This window comes from Cebus imitator, unplaced genomic scaffold, assembly GCF_001604975.1.
Source record: "Cebus imitator isolate Cc_AM_T3 unplaced genomic scaffold, Cebus_imitator-1.0 Scaffold76, whole genome shotgun sequence".
NCBI lineage: Eukaryota > Metazoa > Chordata > Mammalia > Primates > Cebidae > Cebus > Cebus imitator.
This window is the reverse complement of record NW_016107391.1, coordinates 5,854,107-5,873,069: the sequence shown is the minus strand read 5'-3', so window position 1 is coordinate 5,873,069 and position 18,963 is coordinate 5,854,107. Positions and strand designations below refer to the sequence as shown.

Genomic DNA, 18,963 nt, shown 5'->3' with positions numbered 1-18,963 from the left:
ATTATCTCCAATTTACAGATGGGGAATTGGAGGACCTGAGGTTTAAGTGAGTCACCCAAAGTACACAACTGTTGAGGGTCAGGGTCGGGATTTGAATTTTGGTATTTCTCAAACCCAAGTCCACAGATTAACTTCTCTGCTTACGACCTATCCCAAGTCAGAAATATTACTAAGGTGTAACAGAATTAGGAGGAGGAGAGATCAGCTTTCAGGAACCTACAATCCTTTTGAAGGCTTGCCAATTTCCTTTGCTTTCCCTGGAGTAGGTGAAGGAATAAGAAACAGTGGGATTTGTACCACCATGGGCTCCTCCCGGAGGAGTCTGGTGATCTCGCCTGGTGGTTTGAAATAATTGCATGCTGTAGAAACCTACAGCTGTTTCTCAAGTTTTCTTTTTACACAATCATCTTGGGAGGGTTTTAGACATGTAGGCACAATAGACTATTTTTTTTTCTCTATTGGGCTGGCACCATGAGGTGTGACGATTGGTTCCACCCTAGAACACTGGCTGGCACAGGATGTATCAGGCGTCTTTCAGCCAACAAAAGGAGCTCGATGAGCTTGTTTTTTAGATGAGTCTAGGTGAGCAGAACAGACTCTGGGCTTCAAAAGCTCACGGACAGGAAGTTAAATGAACTCTTTGGAGTGCCAGGTTATCGGCAAGTCCTTTGAAAGAGGTGTTTTACAAAATGGCACCCTGTGACAACAGGTTATTTATGCTCTCTGTGAGGAGTACCTTATACTTAGTATCCTGGCCTGCACTCATCACAGAATCAAGTTTAATAATAATCATACCTATTACACTCTCCCACGAGGGCTGTTACTCCTTCTACGTTTTGTAGCATGCCTCATGCATGGCAGGGCACAATACACAGTCAATAATCATGTTTGCTGTGATAACGATCTTCCGAATGTGTTTCATCTAAGGCTCTCAAAGCGTTTTGCAGACATTAATTAGTAAAGCCTCACAGTGGTTGTCTGTTTTTATAAAAGGCATCTTCCCATTTTACAGAATTTTACATTGAGATTCAGCAAACATAAGTGGCTTGCTCAAAGTCACACAGCATGTCTACATTAATCTTAATGATGATGCTTTGCATTCACATAGCAGATGTTTTCTAAGGCAGTAAGTATATGTTGCAAAGATAATTTTCACACTATCTTGGAGGAAGGTGGGTAGCAAGTGTTATTAGCTTTTGACTAGATTGGCTGAAGTGCGGCAGAGAGGGCAAGGAACTCAGGAGGATTTGAGCAAGGATGCAAGTCCATTCATCCGACTCTCTGAACAGACTGTGGCATCCAGAAAAGCCTTAGTTGTTTCAACTGAGGGATGCATGGTTGCTTTCACGCTTGCCGAAAATATAGTTAATATTTTTGGGAGCAGAGGCATGTTGCAGAACGACAGCCATATTGACATCCAGAAATGGGTTTGTTCATATTCCCATTGAGGAAGGCAAAAGGGATGAGAGGAGTCACTTCAAGAAAGGATACGTAGGAAATGAAGGAATTGGGAGGTGGGGGGAGGGGGGTGCCAGCTCTGCTCTCTTACAGAGTGTCTTTCTAGCCCAGGTCCTGCCTGAACACAGGAGCTCTTGAGTTTCAGCCTCACAACAGGACTTGGTCCAGAGCAGCTTGGAGGGTGGGCACAGACCATAGTCTGGTGTTATAAGTCCCTGGAAAAGAATTCCAGAGAGACCCAGTATCTTAATGGCTGTCTCTTATGTACGACCAGCTCTCTCCTCAATTGCCTGTGCCAGAAGGACTCTGGGAATCCTCTATGGTTCAAAAACTTGGTAGCTGTAAATCAATTCATCACTACATTTTCTTTGCAACACAGCCACATTGAGAAAGATGAAAACCACAGCAAAAATATTCCAAGTTGATAAGGGAACTGCCTCCTCCCAGTGTGACACCATTTCTTGAGTGAGTGATGATGATACTCTGCTAAAAGGCAGTCAGACTTCTACAAGGTGGGGAGGGGCAGAGGTTGCTGGGTCTTAGGAATTCAAGGAGGATTTGCTGACCCAGAGATAGAGCCCTTCTCTCTACAAACAAGGCATGTTTGAGAACAGTTTGCCTCCTCACCCCCGACTCTGTCACTTCCAGATCTGTGGATTCTGATTGATGACTAGACTAGGGCTAGTGGAGGGACTTAGAAGAGTTCCAAGCCCTTTTCCGGAATACATTCACATACAAGCACAATGGCAATAAAGAGTCTACGGTGAAGAAATCAAGAGTCTATAGTGAAAAAATGTCCCACTTCTTCTCACCCTCATTTTTGAATGTTTACACATGTCCCATGGGTGGTTTCAAGGTGCGGCGAATCCAGGAAGGGGTAGCTGTTAGAAGGAAAATTTTGGAAAACTGCTCCAGATGTGTATCATAAGCCACTCCTCACTCCTGAGTAAGGAAGGAGTCCTGCAAGACTCTCCCACATGCTGTTCCTCTTTACAGCACGGAGACATGGGACCCTGCTGCCAGAGCAAGCCTTAGATCTAATGCTTGCTCTAGGTAAGACTTCAAGGAATGCGGTTTTGATTTTCTACATATGCCAATGGCCCAAGCCACAGCTTTCCATGTCCACTTTGTCACACTGACTCCAGGGGTGACAGTGCAAATAATTCTGCTGGACTCACAAGGAGCATGTCCTTCTCTCCAGATGTGCCCCTACACATTAGTCCACAACAAGGCTCGTAGCCAGGTCAGATGAAGTCCTCAGGGCGTGCTTTCAGCTCTGGACAGAGGGATTCCCATTATCCAAACATAAAAGCATTACTGGGTGATCTCCTGTGAGGCTCAACTGGGTCTGTTTGGTTTTTTAATTGCAGCCTCTGCTGTGTATCTTCTGTGTATTTCATCCATTTTGCAAAATGAGACACATCTGCAGAGCTCCTATACACAGCTGATGTACTTCACAGCCCAGCCTTTGCTATCAATCAGACCGCCCACATAGATGCTTCCCTCCTGCACTATCTCCTGTGTCAAGTATCTTGATAGCTTGGAACAGATTATGAATGAGTATTGCCATAATAGCACTTTATGACTAGGGGTGGATGATGGATTTTAAAAAAATTAAAAAAAAAAAAAAACCCTGACATTTGGAAATTTCTGAGATCTCAAAAGCAACAAGCAGTTGGATTTGTTTTCTTTTTTCCCACCCTCCATGCATTTCCCAGGCACTGGTTTGGCCTCAGAACAGCAGAAGTGAAAGACCAAAATTATAATCTAAAAGGCTTTCCTTGTTCTACTACTTTCTGGCCAAAAGGGAAAGGAGAACCTAGGAAGCTTTGATAGTTCTAAAGAGAATTCTTAGATGATTAGATAGGCTCAGGCTTCTGTTGTGTTTGAGTAAAATGATCACTGCCCACAGAAACATATCACTCAGGAATCACCAGCGGCACTCTGAAATGTAACTAAAAGAAGATAAGTTCTAGCTCCCTGTATGCACAAATCCAACCCCCAAGTGGACATGATAGTAACAAATAAGATCTCTCTTACCCCATCCATGTGGATTCTGATATTAGGCATTAGCCGGAAAGGACTGGCCTGCAGACGTCTGGGGTTGGTCCTGTTTTTCCTGCCATCCTGCAAGGTCATCGTGCCGGGCCTGCGGAAGGAGCCCCCTCTTCCTGAGCTCTGCCCTGAGCGCACGCCATCCAGAAGGCGCACGAGCAGCAGGTTGGCCGGTAGCGCCTCGATGCTGCAAAACACTGGCGTCCTGCATTCGGGGCACCGCAGCTCCTTGTGGGCCTTGAAAACCCTCTGTAGACATGGTTTGCAGAAGGTGTGCTGGCAAGGGAGGACTTTGGCCGTGACATCGAGTTTCTCAAAGCACACAGGGCACTCCAGAAGATCAAGTAACGTCAAATCATCCATTTTATTTCAAAACTCCAGTCCCCACCTGGAGAAGCAGAATCCACATGGTAGGGTCATTTGAAGACCCGGGGAAGAGCTGGTCTCTTGAGAACGTCAGAATTCTTGACTGCTTGAAGGAGAGAGAAGAGAGAAAAAAAATGTGACTGCTCTGAGAGGTATATCCCACCTACATGGAGGCAGTGTCTCATAAGGCAGTTTGCAAGTACTTTGTTCCGGCACCCAAGTTTCAGTGACTCATTCTGATTCAATGCTAGCAGGTATAAGACTCAACTCGTGCCTGCCGTGAGGATCAGAAGGAACATTCAGCACAGGACTGACTGCTCATTGCCTGTAGGGGACAGGAGAGCAGGGACATAAAGTGGCCTGCTGAAGTGGCCACCCAAGCCCTCTCTACCGGCCAGGCGGGAAGAGGTCCTTTACCCCTGCCTGGGGAAATCTCCTGGACAGTTGCAATTCTTACAACAAAGCCCCCTCCAAACACAATTTCTGGGTAGCTATCTCCTCCTTCTCCGTCCCCTATATCTAAGTGTATCTATCGTCCGCATCACATGTGGATTAGTTTAGGTGGGTAAGTTGATCTGAATCTCATGCAGATGTAGAATTATTTCCTTCACAATACATCTTCCCGCATTCTTCTAGCAATGTACAAGAAACATTTCCATTAGAAACCCATTTCCAAAAATTATTTTGCCTTAACTACAGGCTAGGGTACTTGGAAGCTTTGTTTCTTTTCTTTTGTCATCTTTTTTTTTTTTTTCCCCCTCTGCATCCTGATTACCTAAGGCTCGGAAACAATATTCCTCCCACAAGGTAAAGTCGTGCAGCCTGTTTAGTTACTTTGACATTGTTCTCAGTTTCAAATGAAGCAGATAGGAATTCTGGATTGTGGTCCCAACCTGTAAAAACCATACTAGGGCAGCACATGCAGGTAGGGGTCGACGTGTGTGTGGGGGGGGGGGGGGGGGACGGTCTGAAAACAGTGCTTGTTCCAGAAACAAGTTTCCTTTTGGATGTGTGAAAGAAAGCCTCCAGTTTAGAAGTCTGGGAAGAAGTGAGCTGCCCCCCTTACAAGTGCCAGGGCTTCAGTGAACGCCGAATCCAGAGGTTTGGCAAGAAGGCCAGTGGCCCCACTGGCGACTAGTAAGCAGGAAAGACACGACGCCAGGATGAGCGATGGCGCCTCGCTTCCTAAGACTACTCTCCAAAGATGTCAGCGCGGCGGCGGGCTGGGGCGGCGCGTTGGGGCCACTAACCTTGGGCGCGTAGCCTCTGCTGAGTTCTGCTCAGCCCCCTCCTCCGCGCAGCAGGGGTGCGCAGCTCCCTCCAACCGGCTTCCTTTCCCCCAGCGCTGCTGCAGCCACCGCTCCAAAACTTTAACCACTCAGTCTTACTCATTTCAAGGGATCGCCTTTCCCAGCCCTGTTAACGCTTTCACCGCCAGGCTGCTGCCTACCAACGACGCCTTTGTTGTGGTTAACTTGATGTTCTTTCCTTTAGTTAACTGAATTGTTTCTGGGAAAAGATTGTTAAGAGGCAAAACGTAAGCCAGTCCCTAAGGCCAAGTATTTACAAAGTTCCTATTTTCACCTTTCCCCTTTTCTCTAGTATCCAAGGAATCAGAACCTGCACCATTGCAAACATGCCAAAGTGACAGTGTTTATTTTAAAACTTCATAAGGATTTCCTGGGAAGGTCAAAAGTAAAAATGGTCAAGCTATGAAAACAAGGATAAGCCGGACACATAGAAAATATTGCTTTTTAAAAATCATAGTCTCTGAATTTAGAGACTCTGAATTTAGAGGGACTTCATTGATCTTTTTGCTCAATCTGTTTAAATTAAGAAACTAGTGTCATGTATATACACACATGCGAAAAATCAAAGCTCAGAGAAGCTTTTTCAAAAAAGGAAAAGCAGTGGTCTCCAAGTTGTCCTCCTGCCTGTTACCAACTGTAGTCTTTTCATATCCTCGGATTATGCTCACATTTCTATTTTTTGATTTGTCAATAATACGTTTCATGTAAAATTACAAAGGTATACGACTAAGTCAATAATAACAATCTTAACTAATACCAGGGTAACACTTATCTGTGTCAAGCACTGTTCTAAATACCAATGTTAGCCCTTTAACTCTTTAAAGGATACGCTAAATTCTTCTTTACTTTTATTTTGCAGATTAGGGAACTTGAGACACAGAGGGTAAATAACTCATCCCGGGACTCACAGTTAATGGAAGGCAAGTGGTCTGTGCTCTTAACGATGTCATGGAGTGATACAACTTTAAGAGGCGGGCAGGGCGGGGCAGTGGCTCAGTAATGTTTGTAATCCCAGCACTTTGGGAGGCCAAGTGGGTGGATCATGAGGTCAGGAGATCGAGACCATCCTGGCCAACATGATGAAACCCTGTCTCTATTAAAAATACAAAAACTATCCGGGCATGATGATGCGTGCCTGTAGTCTCAGTTACACAGGAGGCTGAGGCAGGAGAATCACTTAAACCCAGGAAGTGGAGACTGCAGTGAGCTGAGATCGCACCACTGCACTCCAGCCTAGGCGACAGAGTGAGGCTCTGACTCCAAAAATAAAAAGTGAAGAGGTGGTTCAAGGGAGCTAAGTCTTCTCTAAGAGGGCAAGAGGTCAAAAGATAATGGCCAAAACTGGCTACTCTCTTTTGCAGGTGAGGCAGCTGCAACCGAAAGATCAAGGGATTCTTTGAAGTTGTCCAGTGAGCTGGGGGCAGAATTGGGACTAGAAACTAGGTGTTCAAGGCCAGCCTTGGTGACTCACGCCTGTAATCCCGGCACTTTGGAAGGCTGAGATGGGTGGATTGCTTGAGGTTAGGAGTTTGAGACCAGCCTGGTTAACATGGTGAAGCCCGATCTCTACTAAAAATACAAAAATTGGCTGGGTGTGGTGGCTGGGAGTACTAGGGAGGCTGAGGCACAAGAATCGCTTGAACCTGGGAGCCTGAGGCTGCCGTGAGTTGAGACCACGCCATTGCACTCCAGCCTGCGTGACAGAGTAAGACTCCATCTCAAAAAAAGAAAAAGAGACTAGGTGTTCTTTTAAAAATTATTGTTATTACTGTGTCTTCTCTCTAGACTGAGGATGACCATTATTATGCAGATTGAGTTCACATACAGCTCAATGGGAAAATCTTAAGAGGAGACCAGGAGGTCTGAAAACATTGTTTACATGTTTTTCACCTTTTTATCATGTTAGTTCCAAAAAATCAAACATGCGCTTGGGCCAGAACTTTAGGATGGAGTAGACAGTTATCTATTTTCTGAGCACTGAGGCCTAATTTTGACGTCGGTCAATTTCAGAGACCACTTTCAACTACTACTTTTTTAAACTTATTTTTGAGCTCGGTAACAACCCATCCTATTCTGCTTGCCTGTCTCCTTCTATTAATTCCTAGTCTTGAGTCTGTGCCGCTAAGGATTCTCCTTATGGTTTACTATCCTCTTACTCTGTTTCCCACTTAGCAAAGCTGAGTCAATTTCCTTTGTACCCTGCAGTGGCTTCACTCATTAAAAAGGGCCACTCCTATGCTGTAACTCCAGTTGCAGAGATTGGCAATATTTTCTCTTATTCCTTTTCTTGTTCTTAAACACACTCTATCGCCTTTACATACTCATATCTGCACATGCATGCATACACTTGCATAAGGATGCACACACACATAATCTTAATCATAGTAACACTTATGGAGCGCTTGCTGTATGCCACTGACCAGCGTTAAGACTTTAAACATATTATCTCACTGAATTCTCCCAGCCACCCCATAAGATACTATAACTTTCTCAGGGTTACAAACCTTGTGATCTGAACTCAGGTTGGTCTAATCCTGGGGCCTGTGTTTCTTTTTGTTTTATAAAGTCATGTACATGTCGAAAGTATACCCATATATCTTTACTATGTAAATCCACACATGTTTATACGTATGCCCATACTGTATACACCAGCTGATCCCAGGGCCAACCCAAGACAAAATATTGATGTCAAAAAAGGAGACTGGGCTCCTCTGGGTTGTAGTCTACCCACCTCATGGCCCTACACACCCTTGTGTGGTCAGTGGTCTTAAAAACTTGGAACTCTCCCATCCCTGAGAAAATGCAGTCAAATCAGCTCAGTCCCAGGAAGGTGGACTAGATCCAGTGGATTACTCTTTTCTAGCAAACCTGGCAATTGAAAATCTAGCCACATAGAATCCTGACGGTAGAATTTTAGATTCTAATGGAGGACAGAGAAAATGTACACTGATGTGAGGAGCGGTCTTTTAGCACCTCTAAAACAACACCCTGTAGGTGGTCCCCAACGCCACCCACAAGAGGTTAGTCTTGAAGAGAAAATTTCTTTTGAAACTTTTAAAGAAGGGTGAGAGTTTTAAATGGGGCTTTCATGCTGGCTTACCCAAATACTACCTTGGCATCAAATCAGATGAACATGTAGTCTTTAAAAACAAACAAAAAGGTGAACTATGCATACCTCTTCAGACTCCAGGCCACCTGCCTTCCCCCGCCGTTCCCACCCCAATCAACACTCCTGTTTATATCTGTACAGTTATGGGGTGATTATTGGCTGCATTCTTTTTAAAAATCTATGCGATATGCCCGAGCTTCTGCTGCGCAAATTTATGAGTACATTTAGATTTATGTATGTAAAACACAGAGAAAAGCAAATCTGATCATATTGTTTCCCTAGTCAAAACTCTTCAGTAGGTTTTTATGACCTTAGGATAAAATCGTATTCTTCTGACTGTCAAGCCCTGCGTGATCTGGCTCATGCCCACCTCTCCTGCTTCAGCTTATACCCCCATCAGCCCCTCACTCAGCACGCTCTAGATCCACTGGCTTTCTTCACTCTTAGGATAGTATTTTCACCATCAAGTGTTTGTTCATGCACTTCTTTCTGTCTTCAGTGCACTCTCTTCCCCTTCCTCTCTTCCTAGTTACTCTCTCCACCACCCTTTGCTTTTTTAATCCCCTTCTCTGCAAATTTGAGCTTTAAAAAATGCCACTTCCTCCGGGAAGCCTTCTTTGATTCTCATGAGTAGAAAGTTTGCCATCCTACACCTCTCCTTTATAACACCTATCACAGTTGTAACTCAGTAATTATTTTCTAATAACTTATTTAATGCCCACCTCCCCCACATAGACTGTAAGCTCCAAGAGAGGAAGGACCTTACGTGTCTTGTTGCTGTTTATTCCCCCATATCTAACACAGTGGCTGGCATGTGGTTGATACTCACTAAATATTGAATGAGTTTACTGATGACCAAAGAAATGAATGATGTTCTTAAAAAGTTGTGTTTTGGCAGGTGTACACCAAACTGTTGATGATAGTATTAGACACCTCTTGAATGTCACTTTGAATGTTCTCAAACACACCTCTTATTTAAGCTAAGAAGTTTTCCCAGATTCAGGCCACATGCAGAGATGCTACCTGGCAGTGTCTCTTCTGAAGACCTAGTCACATATTTGTTGCCTCCTGCCCCAGAGCTTCTCTGATGTTGCAGCATGGGACACACATGGGAACTTACTTCACACTCACGTGTGCATGATCCAGAAGTGTGGACTGTCTTTGACTAATTGAAAGTCTACTGATACATTTCCCCCTTTTATCCTCTGGGGCAGGCAGTCCTGAGATGTCATAAAGTTCCTCAGAAGGTCTTGTGAGATGAGTACTATTCATCTGTTGGAGGCTAACACAATAATGCATCTTTGTGCTGGCTTTCTCTCATTCCCTGTTTCACTTCCTCATCCCTAACTCCTGCTCCCAAATAAATTACTTTCAAGGAAGCAAGCCTTTGTCTCAGGCTAAGACAATTTCTTTCCAATTAAAAATTAAATCACAAACAAGCGTGCAGATAAGTTTTGTCAATCAAATTTACTTGCTTATCGGAATTATGATTTTAGAGGTGTACTACTTTCATTTGACTCTTAGCCACTTGGTGGTCTCAGGCTTGCTGCCATAAAGCTACTCATTTGTAAAGCACTCCTTAAATCCATAGAAGGACTTGAGGTATTTGGAAATCTAAAGTCTTAGAGCTGCAGGGTCATGAAACCTCTCTTGACCATCACTGGACTCTTGTTGCTGAAGGCCATGTTTTGTACATCTTTGCTGTCTTTCTTTAGTACCCAGTATAAATCTAGGTAGGTTTTAAACCTTTAAACAGATGTATGCTATCTGTCTCCATGCTGTTGAACTTGCCCATATGCTTTGATTTTCTAGTGATTCTGAGAAACCTTTGCAACAATTCAAGAGGAGGCATAACTGGAGGACAACAACGGAAATGTGAAGAAAATCAGACTGACGGGTTGAGTGGCTATGAAATATTCTCTTTCTTTGAAGGATACAGGCCCGGGATGAAGTCAGGTGTGAGATTTCCTCTCCAAACAGGGAGATGTTTGCAGGACATCTACAGACTCCTGGCCAGGACAAAGAGGCGTTATAAGTTTTCTGTAGATGACTTATGGTTCTTAAATTTAATGGGAAACACTTTGAACCAGAGTCAAGAGCATGGTTTTAAGCCAGGTGTGGTGGCGCATGCCTGTAATTCCAGCGCTTTGGGAGGCTGAGGCAGGCAGATGGCTTGAGTTCAGGAGTTCAAGACCAGCCTGGGCAACATGGCAAAACCCTGTCTCTACAAAAAATACAGAAATTAACCAGGCATCGTGGCACATGCCTGAGGTCCCAACTACTAGGAAGGCTAAGGTGGGAGGATCGCTTGAGCCCAGGAGATTGAGGCTACAGTGAGCTGAGATCACACCACTGCACTCTAGCCTGGGTGACAAAGTGAGACCCTGTCTAAAACAAAACAAAACAAAACAAAACAAAAACAAACAAACAAACAAAATGCCCCATGGTTTTGGAGTCTAACAGACCTGGTTTGAATCCCAGCTCTGCCAGTTACTAGACAGATAGATCATTTAGGCAAATTATTCCTCTGTTCCTTGGATTCCTCATGGATGAAGTGGGGCAACTAGTAGGACCTACTTCATTGAGATGTTCTGAAGTGTCAGTTGAGATGATGTATATAACAGTGCTTAATAGATGTAGGGTTTTTATCTTCTTTCTTCTTTCTGTAAGCAAATCTCATAAAAGAACCAGATGCCAGATGGTTCTCACTCAAATGCAAGCTAATCCAAAGAAAAACATGCTAGGCCATGTGATTGCTCAGTTCTTTATTGATCAAAATGCTCTTACACAATGTATTCAAAACCTCTGTCATTTGCATTTTATCTTTATGCCTTTTGCCATAGTCATGTACTTTTTAAAAATGTCAAATTATTTTTTAAATGATTTAAAGGGAAACTTAAAAAATACTACTATAAATGGGAAACCAGTTTCCGTAGCTGCAATTTGAAGGTGAAAGTAAATGTACATTTGATTAAAACAATAAAATGTCATTGAATCCCAGTTAAATGCTATTGCCTGCCTAGATGTGAACTTGAGACGTGAGCAATTTGTGTTAAAAAGAGAGCAGTGGCTCACGCCTATAATCCTAGCACTTTGGGAGGCCAAAGTGGGCAAATCACTTGAGGCTGGAGGTTCGAGACCAGCCTGGGGAATGTGGCGAAATCCTGTCTCTACTAAAAATACAAAGGCTGGCTGGGTGTGGTGATGCATGCATGTAATCCTAGCTACTTGGGAGGCTAAGGCACGAGAATCACTTGAATCTGGGAGGCAGAGGCTGCAATGAGGCAAGATTGCACCACTGCACTCCAGCCTGGGTGACAGAGTGAGACTCTGTCTCAAAAAAAATTTTTTTTAATAAATAAAAAATAAATAAATAAAGACTTGCCCTAAACTGAGGCTTTCTCCTTGGTGTTATCAAAAAAGTGAAGGAGAAATGAAAAGAAAATAACTTTCTTCTGGTGTGATTCAGTGTTATTACTTTTGGGCTAGGGTATCCCAAGCTATAGGAGACTCTGATTTAGTATATTATAAAGGAACTGAAGTGATTGTGAAGAACCAAAGAAAGACAGAAACCTACCCATTTCTGTACATAAATGGGGTTCACCCACTGTGCACCTGGTGAGAAATTCTTAAGCACATTTCTTCCTTTTGATTTTCAATAAAAAAGAATAGTTTACTAAGCATGTTTGTAATCTTTCCTCTACAGATTAGAACGAAGTTCTAAAGGCAGATTGGTGAGAGGAAAAAGTAGGAAAGTAAGTAAGAATGCATCTTTCCATTCTAGTATTGATAGAAAATAATTCTGCTGGTAAAATCCAAGTAATTGAATTTTAACTGTAAAACTGCAACTGTAGTCTAGTTAATTGAATTGTGCCAATGCCAGGTGCTTAGTTTTTACAATCTATTATGGTTATATAAGAAGTTATCATTGGGAGAAGTTGTATGAAGGGTACAAGGGATTTCTCTGTACCATTTTTGCAACGTCTCATGAGTCTATAATTATTTCAAAATGAAAAGTAAAAAAAAGTTTAGAAAGCAGTATATAGCTAAAGCCTTAAAAAATATGGTTTCACTTTTCACCTTTTGATCCTAAAATACCACTTCTATACATTTATAGTAACGTAACAGATATATATCCAAGTGTGTTTCTCATAGCGTTACTTATAGTAGTGAAAAGTTAAAAAACAGCCTAAATGTCCAACAATAGGGGAATGGGTAAATGGTGATATGGGGAAATATTATGCAACTATTAAAATGACAAGGAGATGTATATTTAATGACATGAAGGATCATTCATAATTAAGTGACTATTGAAACAAGTTATATGAGTTCAAGTTATCTAAAAATCACACACACACACACACACACACACACACACACACACACCCCACACACACATATATAGTATCAAGACTAGAAGATTGTATGCCAAAATGTTAGCAATGGTTATTTCTAGCCACTAGGCTCATTAGTTGATTTTTATTTTTAAAAATTTTGCTCATGTACATTTGCAATTTTTCTATAATAAATATATATTACTATTGTAATATATTTTTTAAAAAGATTAAAAATGCTTAAATCATTATAGATTTACTAAAACATTTGCAACTGGGGGAGTTAAATCCTATAACCCTAATAGCTTATGCATTACAGTTGATACGATAGTCATTTAAAAAATAATAAATTGTACAGCTCTGCAACTGCTGTAGGAAGATGTTAATCCGTAACAGACACTGTGCCTTACTAAAGAAAAGTAAGTGATAAATCATTTCACCCCTCACCTGTCTTTCTCCCTTTCTTTTACTGTTTCCTTGCTGATGAAATCAGTAAATGTTTTGATTCAAAACCAGGAGCAGGATGCAATCTTAATTCTTATTAAACTCAGGGCAAGTCTGTGCAAAAGCTGACAGTTTGCCTAGGCAATTGGGTAACCACAATCTTGTTTTCTTTGTCACACAAGTGAGAAAGTTGCAAAATTCAGTAATTCCCCAAGTTCTCTGATTTGCGTTAGATGTCTCTCTTTATGGGTAGGCCTTCCAGAATAACGTGAAATACATGAGAAACAAAATTTTTTCTTATTAAAAAAAATTAGAATGATTTTCTATTACTGACTGTAAATAATATCTGTCAAATCAATTAGACATTTTTTAGGGTACCCTGTGATGGTGCTAATTATATATTAATTATATATGTTATTTATTCACTTGTCCTTATAAATTGTCTCTCTATTCCACCCAATCTACATCCCATGGTGCAGGAATCATGTCCGTGTTAACTGTGTCTGACACAAGTAGGTGTTGAATAAATATTTGCTGAGTGATGAGGATGACTCATTTGTGTTTGGAATTCTCATTGCATTCCTAGGGAGAAAGCTTGGGACTTGGAATCTGGAGACATGCTTTAGAAACTCAGCTCCACCAGTAACAGCTCTGTGACCCTTTGTGTTCAAAAGCTTTAGGTCTCGTCCATAAAAATGTGATCAGTAACAAGTACTTCCCAGGCTTGTCATAAGGAATCAATGTCCTAATACATGTTGGTAAAACAATGTCTGGTACATAGAAAGTGCTCAAAAGATATTAATTGACAATATCCGATTTCCTTCTGTTTTAGCTATAGTTTTTCTCTTTCCGATACAATTTCTGACTTAGAGTAGGTATGAACATACATTCTGGAGTCAGATGGCCTGTGCCATCTTGTTAAATAAGAGTGTGACCTAGAGCAAATTTCTTAAACATGCTGTACTTGGTTTTTCTCATCTGTGAAACAGGAATGGTGACAATAGCACTTACTCCTTAGGATTATTGTGAGCACACACTGAGAAGATGCTTGTAAATGCTTCAAAGAGTGTGACAGGAGTAAGTGCTCAGTAAAGGTTAGCCATTAGCTCCTTATCAGGCCTCTTATCTATTGCATTGCATCTAAAGTACAGTTTAAAACTGAGCCCAACTGCCGGCTTCTCTTCTTGAAGCAGTTATTTATTCTGATTTGGCCTTTTCATGACTGTCAACCCATGAAATGGCTGCCTGGAGGTTCATGTGGTCTGGGCATTTCGGCACCCTGTAAAACTTTAAGAGGTGATGAGATTGGCTATTGTGCTAGAATAAATAATAACAATTAACATTGTTTTGTACAAGATTTTGTGCAAAGAACCATAGCCCTATAATTACCCCCATCTTACAGATGAGGAAACAGAGGCTCGGGGAGGTTATGTATTATACCAGCCAGTGCATGAAGAGCTCAGAACTTACACCCAGGCAGACTCTTAACCTTCCTGTCATCCCATTTGCCACATTTATTAAATAAAAAAGAGGCTATTTAAATCAATACTTTATTGCAAATTTGATCTTAGACTTTTATTTTTGGTGCCACTCAGTAGAGTTTGAACCTTGGCAACATAAAAAGCCTCCTCACAGTAACATCAGGTTAATCTCCAAGAAACACAAAGGGAAATAAGCCTGAAACAGAAAGGGACAGAACATGGGGGAATTTTTATTATTTTTTAGATAAAATCATGAGAAATTTCAACAAACTAGATAAAAGCATTTGGATAAAAATCCCTTTGGTTTTCAGAAACAAATGGAGACTTCTGTAAATATGACCAGAATTACCTCATTTTGTTTTTATGCTCAATTTATGACAGTGAATTAACTTTTCAACTAGAATTTTAAAATAGATTTGCCCTGGTAGATTTAGCTCTGCCATTTGACTTATTACCGTTGTGGTAATCAACTGTAGGTACTCTAGGAGTACAGGAGTGCGGTTGCCGGAGAAGAGGGCTCAGACCGTGGGCAGTTCATCTCTGCATGCCACTCTCCAAACTCAGCCACTCCTTGCCCCCCCGCTTGGTACTAAACGTGGTTTGTATTCTAAACTAACTTCAGCATTTCGGCATTATCTATCAAATCTGTTAGCATGCATTCCATTTCACTCAGTAATTCTACATCTAGAAGTTCATTTAACAGAAATCTCACAAAATATGCAAAGAGATACATACAAGGACATTCACTGTTTCGTTGTTTGTAGTAGAAAATAAATGGCACTAACTTAAATATCCATCAGGAAGGGATTGGTTATATATACCATAATGCAATCATACAGAGGAATATCTAGGTAAATGAGTATATATTGATATGGATATAATGGAAAAAAGATTGTAGGCTGTGCTCATAACACCCATAACATTATAGAAGGATTTTGTAAGGATACATACCAGTGATACACAAACTTAAATGCATGCAGGGGACGAGATTTTGGCTTTGTGAATGGATCAAGTAGGGACTGTAACAACCTTGAGAGCATGCCTCATGTTAAGCAACGAGCACCACTCATTTTCAGGAAATCATTGCTAATCTGGTGGCAGGTCTTTGGATTTTCCAAGAAAAGCTGGGAGTCAGAGTACTATTTATTCTAGTTTGTGGCATCTACTTACTTCTCTGTCACTTCCAAAGCTGGAAACCCCATGAAAGCATTTCAGTCATGTGAAACCCCTTTACTTTCATTTTGAGACAACAAATAAAAATATTTTAGAAATATATTGTGTATGGTCACCTGTTAGCCGTATTTTTCTTGCAGGCTCATTGCTTATCACCCTCTAAAATACTTTTCACAAGGGCTATCTCTAGATAATCATATTACAGGCCAATATCAGGGCATGAAACTTATTGTGTATAAAGTAGACTGTTCTCAAAGTGTAGTCCTGGACCACTACATCAGTGTTCCTGGAAACCTGTTAGAAGTGCATAGGCCCCACCCAGACTTATTGAATTAGAAACCCTGGGGATGGGCCCAGCAATCTGTATTTCCCCAAGTGCTTCAGGTGGTCCTGATGCATTCTAAAGTTGGAGACTGAGTGGGGCTTGTGCATTTCTAACTAGTTTCCAGGTGACACTGATGTGGTAATCCAGGGCCACATTTTGAGAACCGTCTGTTTTATACATTGCTTTGTTTGGGGTTCATGCAATGCCTGCACTGCTTTTATAATTAAAAACCCCACAAGCACACAGGACATACTTACAGTGGCCTTATATTAGGAAGGTCTGAACTAAAGTGAGTTTCCAGAACACTCTAGACTAGGGCTAGTCCTGAGAGTTTGGACTAGCTTTGGTTTTGTGACCTATCTTCTGGGCTCGGCTGGATTATGTTTTAGACTAGGGTTTCTGTAGCCTTGAAATGCTTCTGGCCATGTTGGACCCTGTGAGTCACTGGGGGTAGAAACAGCTTTTTAATGGTGTTGAGAGAGAAAAATCACTGCTCTCATTTCCATGGTATACCTGGAGCCTGTGGGGAAAATAAATACCTAGGTGATAAGCATTCGTTCTTTGATTCAGTTCATTCATTCATTCAACAACAATGTTGTGAGTGCTTACTATGTGTCTGGCATTGTTCTGAGCCTCAATGACACTGAGATACCTTCATGGAGCTCACAGCTTAGGAAGGGACACAGAAGTAAATAGACTATCACGAACCAGTGTTAAAAGTAGTGTGATGAGGGTCAGCATATGGTGAATTGGAAATCCCCACTAGAGATGAGGGAAGACCTTCCTGAAGAGGTGGCACCTGGCTGAATTTTAAGAGATAAGCAGGAGAAAAAGAAATGGGGAGGAGGCAGCTTGGTAAAGAAATGGAGGGGATATGCCAGGCCAAGAGCTAAACAGATAAAGAGACATGAAGGGTGGGAGGACCCGGGACTTTCTGGGAAATGCTTGTACTCTGCCTAACCTGGGAAGAGGGTGTGTGGCTGGAGTGTCTGGCTTTGGGGCTGAAGTGTGGGCAGCTACCTGATCACAAAGTGCTTGGAAAAGCAGGCTGGGATGCCTGGGCTCCAACCAAAAAGCAACTGAGAGAGCCAACGACAAGTTGTAACTTAGGGAGTGACAGAGAGTTCCTTTAAATTTGGGGGCTGTTTATATATTTATGACAACAAATGTTTTCACCCAGAGTTTTCATTTGTGTCTACTTGAATCTATAAAGTTTAAAAATACCATGACTTTAAGTGAAAAGAAATAGCAACTTATTTAAAAAAAATAGAATGTACAAAATGATGGCTGGGAAACTCTAGTTAATGTAAACACAGATTTAAGTTTTGTACTTTCCCTTACTGCTTGGTTTTAGATATGTATCATGACATGTCATACATAGCCTGTGAGTCAATTAAGCTATTGATTTGGCAGGTTGCTGGTAAATCCCAAGCCAGTTTCAAGGGTGTGTATGTGTTTTGTGTGAGGAGCTGTTTAAAGGCATTCATAATGTTATGGTAATCCTCATTGAATGTTGCTGGGGTTCCAGCTGGCAATGCCTCCCATTCCTGGCGTCATTACCCCACTAAGGGCTTTGCTTCCCCGGAAAGTTGGGTGAATATTTAGTAGAAATTGAATCAACATGTTCAGTTTTGTAAGGACTTGTCTTCCTTCACCTCACAGGGAGAAAGGGAAAAGTCAGTGGTTTCTCAAGAGGAAAAGGAGGGGAGGAGCAGACTCGGGTGACTGGTGATGCTGTTAAAGTCCCACAATTGCTGTAGAGGTGCATTTTCAGCCCTGGAGCAGGGTGACCTCATTTGCTGCTACACATGCATTCATCCTTGGTTTCCTGGCCTTTTTGCCATGAGCACATGTGTATCTGCTGAATGTGTAAATGTGCCCCAGAGAGGTTGTGAGGATTTTAGAGTCAGACTAAACCGGATTTAAATTCTAACCTGCAACTTACTGAGTGTTGAGAGCTTGGAAAAATTGCTTACCTACCTGATATGTGATTTCAGAATGCCTACTTGACATGGGTTTTTTGGTGAGAATTTAATGAGTTGAGATATTTATGTTTAGTATCTTAGTCTGTTTGGGATGCTATAACAAATCCCCAACACTGGGTGGCTTATAAACAACAGAAATTTATTGCTCATAGTTCTGGAGGCTGGGAAGTCCAAAATCAGTGGGCTGACAGATTTGGTGTCTGGTTGGTAGATGGCATCTTTACCGTGTGTCCTCACATGATGAGAGGGGAGAGGCGTTTCTCTTGGGCCTTTTTAATAAGGTGTTTGCCCCCATGGACTAATGGCTTCCCAAAGGCCCTAACTTTTAATAACATCACCTTGGGGGTTAGGATTTCTACATGTCATTTTTAAGGAGAAAGAAACATTCAGACCATAGCACATGGTGACTGACACATAGCTGATGTTCAGTATTTCTTTCCTGACCTGGAACTGAAGCTGGTTTCCATAGGAACAATTGTTTGTCACCCTGACCCTCTGTCATGCTTAGTTTTCACCAGTAGGGAAGCATGTCTGGGGAAGAGGGAACTTGAGTGGCAGCATGACCTGCATTCCAATCCTGGTATAACTACTCATTTCAGACAAGTCACTCAATATTTTTTAGACTTAGGTTCCTTCTCTATAAAATGGAAATGATAATGCTCAACAATTTCCATACCTTCTACAGTCATTGTGAGGATTCAGTGAAGTAAGGCAAGGGTGCTCAAACCTCAGAGAGCATCAGAATCACCTGAAGAGCTGGTTAAGACACAGATTGCTGGGCCCATCCCCACGGTTTCTAGTTCAGTAAGTCTGGACAGGGCCTATGCCTCTGTAACTAGTTTTCAGGTGATGCTGATGCACGTCTAGGACCACACTTTGAGAACAGTGCCTAATGAAAGTAAACACCAGGCGGTTGTGAGTTA

At 41.9% G+C, this 18,963-nt stretch overlaps 1 protein-coding gene across 5 annotated transcripts in view; it reads right to left on the bottom strand.

Annotated features, from left to right (window-relative positions):
- Positions 1-5,257, bottom strand: part of SH3RF2 (SH3 domain containing ring finger 2) — a 148,800-nt gene extending 143,543 nt beyond the window's left edge. For 3 of the 5 annotated variants that reach the window (XM_037739902.1, XM_037739904.1, XM_037739905.1), the window contains exon 1: positions 3,499-4,190. In XM_037739902.1, coding sequence (XP_037595830.1) covers positions 3,499-3,876 — 378 coding nt within the window. In that variant the 5' untranslated portion in view covers positions 3,877-4,190. Of the gene's footprint in view, positions 1-3,498; positions 4,191-5,129 lie in introns of those variants that run through there. The other 2 variants (XM_037739903.1, XM_017532314.2) reach the window with 2 other exon arrangements.
- Between the last annotated feature and the right edge of the window lie 13,706 nt (positions 5,258-18,963).